The sequence below is a fragment of the Phoenix dactylifera genome, chromosome 5 (assembly GCF_051530095.1).
Source record: "Phoenix dactylifera cultivar Ajwa chromosome 5, Ajwa_hap1_PhDact_Kaust_v1.1, whole genome shotgun sequence".
Taxonomy (NCBI): domain Eukaryota; kingdom Viridiplantae; phylum Streptophyta; class Magnoliopsida; order Arecales; family Arecaceae; genus Phoenix; species Phoenix dactylifera.
The window spans coordinates 26,834,968-26,846,268 of NC_143194.1; the positions used below are offsets into that span (position 1 = coordinate 26,834,968).

Genomic DNA, 11,301 nt, shown 5'->3' on the forward strand with positions numbered 1-11,301 from the left:
AAATTTTGAATAAGTATAATAAAGCATAATTATATACAAGAAGTTAATGTTGTTATAGTGTCTAAATAATAGGCAACAATCTGGGAGGATTTCAGCTTGATTATTTGTATAGATCTATATTAAAATTTTTTTTCTTTATTATAGGTGTTTGTGGACTTGTTTAACTAGAAAAGTATGCATGTTATATTAGAACATAAGAATATCTATTCAAATCTAAATTGAAATAGATTCGGTTGGATAATATTCGATCTATATTTAGCTTTAATTTATAACCCTAGTTTCTTCAACAAAGTTATTTCCCATTGGATCCTATTCAACTATATGATCTTCAAAATTATATTGAGATGAAAAGCAGAAAAAGTATTTTTAACTGCACTTTCTTTTTTAAGGGTTCACTCTCAATATATATTATTTAGAGATATATGAACATCGAGAATATATACCATGGATTAGATACCAAGAAAGCTATGAATTATAACTTATTTGCTGGATAAGAACCCTAGCTTGCCTTGTACCATGCAACTTACATGTTCTTTTTTTCATAAATATCAATTACTCATAACTCGGCTCTCATGCCACATGAGAAAGGCACGCATAAAGAATGCATGCTTATGTAAGTTTAACATTTTTTCAAAAAATAATTAGATGATTCCAAATCACTAGATCTAACTATGAGGAGTTTTAACAACTTGATTAGCTAACTTTAGTATAATATTCATGCTTTTGTATGATTTTTTTTTATTTCTATTTGATTTATCATGAAGCCTTGGATGATGCCTCTAAATTTGATCCATTTTTAAAATACCTAACGAGGCTAGTGTCTCTCCTATACCAAACCCCACATCAAATTAAATTAGGATTTTCCATTATAAGATTGATTACTATTATATGCCTTTTTCTTTTTGTGTTGGACCAAGATTACCTTGGAATCAAATAATAAATGTCCTAAGACCCGTTAATTAACTGTTACAGCAAAACTTTATGTAGCATAAAAAGAAAAAAAATATGGTGCTATTTAATCATGTCAACGTTTACAAAGCTATTTACAAAATAAATAAAAAAAAACTCTTTGTTGAAAAACTAAGAGGATAAGAGCCGTTCACCAGATGCTTCGTTGCGAATCTTAACGCGGCAGTCAAGAACCAGATGGGCGGGTACACGGCATTCCAGTGTGAAGCGCACACGCAAAGACTCACCACCGCCCAATATTGGTTTGGACGGCCGTGGATCATAGTCTACACACGACCCGACAGTATGTACAGTCTAACACCGTATATACACGTCTCTATAAATACGGGCCCGCCCGGGCTATGGCGCCCTTCGCATTATCGGAGGAGGTGGGTGGGAGGAGTCTTCGTCTCTCTCGTCGCGTCCTCGTCGCGTCTGCTCCTCCTGCTTCTCTTCTTGTCCGTCTGGTAAGATATTAGGGCTTTAATTGCTTTTCCCTCTAATCTTCGCTTTCTTTTGATCGAGGGCCTTGTAGATCTCGGATTCCTATTTCTCTTTCCTTTCCTTTGTTATTTTTAGGGTTTTTTTGGTTGGGATGTCGTTTATTTTTTATTTCATCCGTTTTCTTTGTAGTGGAGTCCGGATCTTGGAATTTAGGGAGGTGTTATCCTTGTTTTGCGCTGGGTTTTGCCCTTCTTTAGGGTTTTCTTCGCGGAGTTCGGGGTTTAGGGTTTTGGCGTCATTGTCGTGGGGCTTGTTTAGGGTTTGGTGTTATTTCAACTGGTTCTTCTCCTTATATTTAGTTGTGTGTTTAAATTGGAACCATGATTTTTAGGGGTTTTCCCCACTTTTCTCTGGATACGTGCTTTTAGGCTTGAATCTTAGATCGTATTGCCTTTTTCTCTGCTGTATTTCATTTTGTGTTTCTTTTAAGGGTTTTTCCCCCTTTAAAGGTATGTTGCCTGACCAAGATCTGTTTGTTCTTGCATCTTCACCTGTGAAGATTTTGGATGATAATGAAATTTTGGATGATTAACATTTTTTTTGTTGTCTTGTAATGTGTTTGATTCCACCTAATTAGTTTTAATTTTCAATAATTAATGTTGCTTTTCTGATATGCTTATCTTTTTATTGTATTTATTTGTTTGTAATTATAAATTTTGGTCTAGATTCTCCCATATCAAGTTTCTGGAGAGTAAAGAAGCTTTCTTGTTTGGGTTTTAAGCAACTTTGAATTGGTGTATTTGGTCCTGGCATAAGGTGATTCTTGTTTATTGTATTTGATCATGATGGGGCAATTTTGTGTCCTGCTGATCCTTATTTGCCAGGATAGATTGTGTTTGACCTGCAGTACTACTATCCTTATTTTTGATTCTTTTGTTGTTCCCTGAGTTTATTCTGAAGTACTTATATTGATGACTCTTGTACTTGGAAACTATGGCATCGCCATTAACTTCTTAGGTCAGACTATGATCACACTGGTGACGTTTTTATATTGCAGCAGCATATAGAATTTTTCATACTGGCAGAATGAACTGCATAATTTGTTTTTATAATCTCCTAGCAGTATGACCTGGTAACTAACTTACTCTGCTTACAAAATATATGCTGTTTGATACATTAACAGTTGGAACAAATTATGGGCATCAATTCTATTGAATCTTTGGAAAATATCTTTTTTGGATGTGGTCCTTAAGTTGTCAATGCCTTGTCTCTACAGAGGTTCTGGGTTGATTTTTTGATCAGTAGTTTTTTTTTATATCGTGGATCTTGGGGAATTGATATAGTATTACCTTAATTCGAGATTCCTCTGTTTCTTCTGTTGAAAGTATGTGGGAAAATAGACTCATTCTTGAAGTTATTTCGGCTGGTTCCTTTTTCTTGTTTATTATATTCTTTCTTTGGGAGCAAATTTGGAGAAAGAGTATGAATCATATTAGTGAAGCTTGGAAAGAATCCTCCCTTAAATATGTCATTATTGATGTTGTTGAAGGTTAAGTTAGACTGAATTGCTAATCCAAATTGCAAGCTTAATAGATAACCAACAAATACTATTCACACTCATGATTATACCCATCTACATATGATAAAAAAGGGTAGACCATTGCATGAGGATCCTGCCATTGCAAGATTGGTGAAGGGTCAGATATATGCAGCCTTACCCTTGCATGCGGGTTTCTGCATGTCGTACCGGTGACACTAAGTTTATAATGAAGCAATCTTACCGTTGCGCCAAGGCTCGCCCCTATTCATTTGTATCTGACATATATACAATTATTAAAATTTTAAATTCTTGTTCTGTAATTTGCTTATTTTACTTTTTATATTTCTGATTTTGCATTTTTTTTGTTTGACATAATTTATTATATTTTGCAATTTTTCTTTTGTTAGTTCTATATTTTGTGCTTTTATTTATGTTCTGTAGTTTTTATTTAACTTATTTTTATTCTTTTGTACTTTATTTTGAGAGGATTCGCTTATACTTTTGGTATTTTTTATGAGGTTTGTGATGATTTTGATTTTCTGTTGTACGTTTGTGGTTTATGATATTTGTAGCCTATCATATTTCTTTCCTCTATTTCTGATTTATGATTTTTTCTTGTTTTTGTATTTTGACTTTTCTGCTCATTTTAATTTTATCTTTATTTTCTGTGGACTGTGTGTTGTATGTCTATTATTTGCACATATAGTTCTGCACTTTCTGCTTTGCACATTCTGTTTTTATATTTTTCATTTTTGTTTTAATTTTGTTCTCTTGTTCTTTGTCTTATATATTAATTAATCTTAACCTCAACTTTTATGTTTTTTATATTTTGCTTTACACCTTTTTTTTAGATCGGTTGTGAATGCTGGGTATTTTTTCTTTTATTTCTATATTTTAAAGTTTTAGAATCTATGTTATTTTATTTTTTTGTCTATTTTGTTTGTTCAGTTGATGTTTTTATTTAGTTTTTATTTTTCTTCATATTATATGTATTTAATCATCTGTTGTATGTTTAACTTATCATTTATCAATTCTGGTTGCTTAATCTTTCGTGTTTTGTATATTCTGTGCTGCATTCTATTCTCTCTCTCTCTCTCTATAAATATGTATATATATTTGATTTTTAGTTCATTCTGTCTTTTGTATCTCTATTGATTTTTTTAACATATTTTTTATTGCATTTTCTGTTTTGATCTGTGTGGTGTTTTAGTTCACTTGTTTTATTATTGTTCTGCTTTGCACTTCCATATCTTGTTTTAATGCATGCTTTGTATTTTTCAGTTATTTTTATGTTGTATTTTTTTTTTTTTGTTTTTTGTTCAGTTTGTGCATTCTATTAAATGTTTTTTTCTTTATTTTTTGTTTCTGTTTTCATGTATTGCTTTTATTTTTTCTCTTGTGGTCTCCATTTTGCATGTTCTGCTTTCTACATTTAGTTCCACATATTCTGTTTTCATTCTCATTCTGTATTTGCTTTATATTTTATTTTGCTTATTTATATGTGTTGTCTCGCTTTTTGAATCTTACATTTTTTCTAATGTTCATTTTTTTTTATTTTGGAGTTATTATTTTTTATTTTTGTCTATACGTTAGTACTCTTATATGGTTATTTATTTTCTACTTTCTATTTAATCTTGTAGAGGTAGAATCACCTAGTATTTAAAGATGCTGATGTTTATTTCTTGCTTTCTTATTTTGATGCTTCTTGAGTTGTTATATATGATTATGCATCAGAGCAAATGCACCCTAGGTTGAAGCTTGTGGGTCCTAAGTTGCGACTAGAATTTGATAACGTGCGAGTTTTACCCTCACACTTGGGTTAAAATTCTAACTTAAATTTAGGCATATACAGCAGTAAGAAGGCTTATCTCTGTCTAATATGAACTTGAGCCTCATGAAGCTATGATGATTAGCCTGAATTTTTGATGTCCTTGCAGAGTGCTTTTGTCGATGGATGTCCCGTTGTTCTTTTTAAAGATTGTAGGATGGGGAGGTACAATATAGAAGTCTAGCTTTATGAGGAAAGTGGCAATGAGATGATAAGTTGTGAACCTCGCCTTAAACTCAAACATATGTGATTTTGGAACATGTCTTGCGTAGTTTGCAGAAGCACATATAGTGGAGCACATTCCACTGTATAAATATGTCTCGCCTAGTCCTTCTTTATTTGTTGGATTGTCAACGGCATTTATGCATGATCTGATTTGAGCCTTTTGAGTTAAATGCATGGTGATTCAGCTTCTTTGTAACATGTAATTTTGTGATTGCAGTGTCTGACTTATATCTAATGTTGATGTGATTAAGTAGTTCTTCATTACTTTTACGCCCTTGTTATGAATTGAAACTGCCAAAAACTACCCCCTCCCTCATTTCCTTTTTCCCCTATTTTCAGCACTCTGCCATTTTAGCCTATTGGGTTGAAAGTTTGGTTGTCCTTTCTTTTTGCATCAGTTTTTTCCCATTCATTTTTTTTAAAAAAATATCTTTTTAGATATAATCATTATGGTTATTGACTTTAAATTTTCTTTTCCTTTCTCAGATTCCAATTGGAAAGGAGAAAAGATTCCTTCCTGTTGATTTAAGGTTTTTGAGCCTGCTTTCCAGAAGCCTTTGCATAAGGTAAGAATGTTGATCATGTGGTTCTTCCTCCTGTTTTTTCATTCTCGACACTACAATTTTTTGGTTGTATTTTTTTTTTTCATATTCTAATGATCCAGACCACCCCATCATTATTATTGAAAAGTTGAACATAATGTATCCGAACCACACATGAATTCTTAGTGATCGAGAGTTTTCATAGGAGAGTACCAGCCTTTGCAGAAGCATCATGCACCATGTTTATTCTACAGGATATGCGAATTAGCTCATACATAAAAATCAACCTTGACTACAAGAACTGAGCCTGACCGTAGGTAAGTAAAATGTACAGGAACCAAGGAAATCAACAAATCTGCCACTTAAAAGAAAGCTAAGATTAATATGTATTATTATTTCTGAACCACTTCAATTCATTTTAATTTTGCTGTTCTGCTTATCTGTAGAACTGATTTATCTGTGCATTTACCTTAAGGAAAATTTCTTTAGAAACCATGCCAAGTGCTTTAATAGACAGATGCAGTATGCGGGCAGTCAAGGGACCATGTAGCACATGCGCAGTACACAGGTTGCATATGCCGATGGACAGGTTGCGTATGCAGATGGATATATGATTAGTAACTTTTTTTGACCTTTTAAAGATAAATTAATATCGGATACAACAAAACGACAATTGTGATTTTTTGATAAATAATAGCAATGTTAATGGCAATAATAGCTAACAATTGGTGTTGACTACTTGATACCTAATAGTTAGTAGTGATAGCATAATTAATAAACATTATTAATACAAACATCCTGTCCAACACATATCTAGTCGCACAATGTTAAGTGGACTGCCTTTTTGGCCCTCATGGATATGGCTGGAAATAGTAACTGCATATAGGTAATTTGGTTTAGTCAAGGGATGATATCAGCATATGCGGCCGCATATGCATTGCATTTTAGAGCCATGAAAATGCTTCGGACTAGCTTCTTAGAACTAGAAGCAGAAGATCCAATGCTGCCATATTTTATTTTTTTAAAAAAGAGGGAGGGCTCTCATTGCCTGGATTAACCATAGAATTTTTCACCTGATTTTGTGAATGCCAGCATAAATGTTTGTTGTTTAGGAGTTGGGGACAAGCATTCACACCTGCGTTTTGTGGAAGCGCTAAATCAGCTGGACCAGTTCCCAGGATTACCAACTACTGATCATTTTATTGGTCACGAAAGTTTGTCAAGCTGTGGTTCTAGATGGAAATTGTATCTAGTCATGTTTTATCCTTTTCTTTTCTTGCTCCATCTGCATTTGGTTGTCATGCTGTACTAGAATCATAGGTATGTACCCTTTGATAAAGATACATAATTGGTATGAGACAATCACTGGTGTAAATAAAAATTCTCTGCAACATGGTTTATTGATGTGCAGACAGAGAGTGGTAAACTCCTCATCGTAAACATATGGTTTTGAAGTGATGATTCATGGAATAATTCTTTGGACCTCTAGAGAATCGTCGAAGGGAACCAACTCAGATAATTATTCACTATGTACTATATGATATCATTGCCTAAACACATCGAGCTCATAACTTTTTGAAGCAGGTCAAATTTTTGGGGCTTTCTTTTGGTTGCACGGAGTTATTCACAAGTGCCACTTATAGTTGCATGGGTTTTTTCTTACCTGTCATTCTGTTACGACAAATGATGTGCATCTTAAAACATTGTAAGAGACAAGGGAGTGGAATTAATAGGCTCTTGTTAGTCCATTAGTCAGTCCCTTATTAGCATTACTCCTGCATTTTTGAACATATGCTTTGGTCTTTATTGCTGTACTACTTTACTAGAAATGGCATGATAGGCCTTTGAATATAAAATTATTGTTATTACATGATATGATTTGATATTCTTATGCTATCACCATTAACTATGTTTTTAGTTTAGATTGTAATAACACAAGTACAAAATCATTTGGCATAATGCAAGTATAAGCTTCGTCTGTCTAGTTGAAATGTGTTTGTTCATTGACATCCTTCCAATTATTAAGAATATTCATTAATGGTGCAAAGTCACATCCTTTCTCTTTTCATTGTGTGCATCTTCCCATTCATCTGCAGTTGGTAGAACTATAGAAATCCCATTAACTCATTGCCTTCTTGGGTCCTGGAGGATTGATGGGGTGAACTGCTAGTTATTGAATACGATATACCCATCTTAGCCACCAGTATTTGTACAATTGACACGTCGAAAGGAATCAATGTTGGACTTTTTTGATCCTTAGCTATTCATGTGAAGATTGGCAGCTTCGATCCACTGCGAGGTAACATGCTGAAAACCAGGGCAAGCTATTTGGCGGGAGTCCGGCTCCTAGCTTTTTATCTTCTGTCTTTTCTTTGTCTAGCCAAGGTTTCTTCATTTAGTATTTTTCTATTGCGTGTCCTTTCCTGCGTCCATCCTTCTCTTCCCTTTCCTTGTTGTTCAGTTTCCTGAGCTCGCTGCTGCCGTCTCCGCTGGCGCCGTGCGAGGTGCAGTTCCCGATTGAGTGCGTGTTCTAGGAATTGTACATAGAATGGTGAAGTACATTATTCTTTGCTTCTGTGAAAAAAACTATTAGCCGCTTGAGTGAAATCCAAGATATGTTGTTCATAGGTTCCTATTGGAGGCCAGGTGTCCTGAAACAGTTCTGTCCTTTTTTTTTTCTAGATCCTTCGACCTTTTACCTGTGCATTCTTATTGTAACCTACATGTGTAGAGGGTCCAGGATCTGAGTTCTCTCACCGCTGGTTAATGATCTGCTGGTTAATGATCTGTAGGCCACGAGCATCTTAAAAATTTTATCTATCTTGTATAGATTCTAGACGAAAGGTGGTTGCTGGCAGTTTCTTTCAGATGCTAACCAGTAGCCCCACCTAGATTTGTTTCAGATGTTTTGGTTGTGCTGTCTAGATGGCTTTTCACTTGCATGAACAGTGGTCATAATTGTTAATAGCTTCATTTGTGTTCTGTTGGATGCCAAGCGGTAAGCCTATATTATGCAGTCCTTAAAAGTAGGCACCACTAAATTATGGTGTTAAGCTGTATGCCTACATCTTGCATTTGTTTTATATTTCTGTGCTGCACAGATGGCTTATCAGTTCTCACTCTGCTTAGAGTACTGTGGTTGAAAGAAAAATGTCTCATTACTGTGTTAGATGCTAGGCAGTAAGTTCACGTCATGTGATTGTCTGACCCTTAGAATCTTTTTGGTTACATGATCTAGTTGGCATTACATTATACTTGGTGGACAATGCTATGAGTATTGAGTGGTTGAGTCTTGCTTCATCTTACACCTCTCACGCAACTGCTTTCCCACACACATTTGCCACCCCTTTGTCATTTTTCCACATCTTGGCATTTAAAATCTGTCCATTTACTCCTGGGTTGGCAAGTAACTTTTGGCAGACGACTGTACATGATGTTGCCTCTTTTTTCATGTGCTTTGGAGGTGACTGGTTTCAGATTCTCATGCGTTATTGCCACTTGTTGTGATACCTCCTGTCCATTAATTATTCTGCAGCAACTAAGATTGAAGATATCATCAACTGCTGTTAATTTTCCTATTAACATTTTTGGTGTCAGAAACTGCCTAGATGGACTTCTATATAATACATACATATAATGTGTATGTGTATATGTATATATATACATAATATGTGTATGTGCCTACATATGTACACACACACACATGTATATACACACACATATACATATACATACACATACATACATACACACACACATATATATATACACACACACATACATACACGTATCTATATGTGTATATATCATTTTTTTTCAACAGATTTTGGTTCGGCTGCTCTTTCTTATTCTAAGTGAGTGGATTAGCTAGGCCCGACTATCTTTGTAAAAAATGGATCTCTTCCTTCTACGTTGATGGTATGCCTATCTTTAAGTGCTCGCCTATCCCTATCCATTGTGGATGGGAATCCGATTTTTGAAAGTGCCACTGCCGCCAAAGAATCTGTTTTTGTGTCATGGGAAAGGCCAAAGGGGGTATATTGGATAGAAAGAGCTAAGAAAATTGATTCCTACTTGGGATAAGCTCATACCAACCTGTCAGTTTTGGATCCAATTCGAGATTTTCCTTAGGAGGTTTCAGGAAGGAATTGAATGTAATATTATCAATTCATATTCTTTTTTCTGTTAAATCAAACAAAAATGAGCAATTATAATTCTAAAAGGTTGAATAAAAATTTGATTGACCACTTGATATAATTGCTATGCTGAGTGTGTGACTTGTTAGTATTTTCTTTAGAGTTCAGAAATATATATCAGAACTTACCAACTATTGGATGCATGAAGAACTAACATTGATTTTTCTCTTTTGTGAGATGCACTTCCTTGCATCATCTCACCGATATGCAGGTGTCAGGTCAGATTTTTATAATATTAAATGGATAGCAAGAAGTTTTTGCAGTTGGTTGAAGAGAAGAAAAAGAGAATCCTGGAGAAGAAAGAAGCCCCTTTAAAATGGGAACAGAAGCTAGAAGCTGCAGCCAAGGCAAAAGCTGATGCCGAAACGAAGGAGAGGAAGCTGAAGGCCACAAAGCACAAGAGGAAGACTAATTCAGCATCTGATTATGACAGTGATTCTGATGACAGTGACGTTGACAGGAAGCACAGGAAGAAGAAGACTCACAAAAAACCCCGGAAACATGGTCACTCTGACTCCTCGGAAGACACTGGGAGACGTAGACACAGATCTAAGAAAAGGAACACAAGCTCAAGTGGTGAGAGCGGCAGTGATGAATATGATAGTGGATCTGAGGAAGATCATCAGAGGAAGAGATGCTCCAAGAAGAGGAGGCACGGACGTCGTTCTTCGAGAACAGAGTCCAGCAGCTCTGGATCAAGTAGTGAAGAAGTCAGAGGAGTACGAAAGGGCCGCTCTAGGCACCATAAGCGCCACCACAGATCAAAAGATGATGACTCAGCATCAGACTCTGAACAGAGGAAGACTCACTTGAAGCGGAAGCACCATCATAGGTCAAGTACTGATGATTCCATGTCGGATTCTGATGATCACAGGCATGATAGGAGCCACTCTGTGGGGAAGTCATCAGATGACAACTGGGAGGAGGTTGGGAAGCAAAAAGATCCCAAGCAGCCTCATCACAAGCACGAGCACCACCACCACTATCGCCATCACAACCATCGCCACCACGATCATCATCGTAATTCAGTGGATTCAAATGGAAAGCAGGGAGAGAATGAAAGAGAGCAATCTCCTGATGCAGGTGACAGGAGTTGAGATTGGTTTTAGTACCAACCATCCATCATTCTTTTTGCTTGGGAAGTGATTGGATGCTGGACGTGGAAGGCTACAGTACCTACGAGTTCAAGGTGGGCAGGGGATGACAAGACCTGATTTAGAATGGTTTACTTGATGATTTGGGCATGTTCACATAACACATGTTTTGCATGAGTAAACTTGTGACTGTTTTTGGTTTCTGTTCTTTGGTGCCCTGCATGCCTGGAACTTCTATTGTTGCTTCTGACACAACTTGGGTGGCCTTGGATGACTCCATTCAAATTATGTTTTCTCAAATGTTTAATTTGGTTATTCCAGACTGATGTGGCTAGAACCAATCAACCGTTGCAACTGTATTAAGCGGAACTTCTTATTTTTCAAGTTGCATATGAAATCTTCTGTTATTGGCTTGTTATTAAACTTTGGAGGCAGTAACCTTTGATTTTTGGGGGACGATGGCACCTGGTATATGCCTCAACCG

At 35.7% G+C, this 11,301-nt stretch overlaps 1 protein-coding gene across 5 annotated transcripts; it reads left to right on the plus strand.

Moving 5' to 3' along the window:
- Positions 1 to 1,302: 1,302 nt before the first annotated feature.
- Positions 1,303 to 11,240, plus strand: LOC103722868 (FAM133-like protein). Of its 5 annotated transcripts, none has more exons than XM_088722056.2 (3): positions 1,303 to 1,415; positions 5,472 to 5,551; positions 6,620 to 6,986. In XM_088722056.2, exons 1-3 carry the CDS (start codon positions 1,311 to 1,313, stop codon positions 6,837 to 6,839), a joined length of 405 nt encoding a protein of 134 aa, XP_088578182.1. In that variant the 5' UTR covers positions 1,303 to 1,310; the 3' UTR covers positions 6,840 to 6,986. The 5 variants fall into 5 exon arrangements, with proteins under 5 accessions (XP_088578182.1, XP_008811788.1, XP_008811789.1 ...); XM_008813566.6 differs by lacking the exon at positions 6,620 to 6,986 and adding an exon at positions 9,901 to 11,240 and having other exon boundaries at positions 1,308 to 1,415; XM_008813567.6 differs by lacking the exon at positions 6,620 to 6,986 and adding an exon at positions 9,935 to 11,240 and having other exon boundaries at positions 1,308 to 1,415.
- Positions 11,241 to 11,301: the final 61 nt, after the last annotated feature.

Coding starts and splice junctions, on each gene's coding strand:
- LOC103722868 (XM_008813566.6), top strand. CDS start 9,963: ATGGATAGCAAGAAGTTTTTGCAGTTGGTTGAAGAGAAGAAAAAGAGA.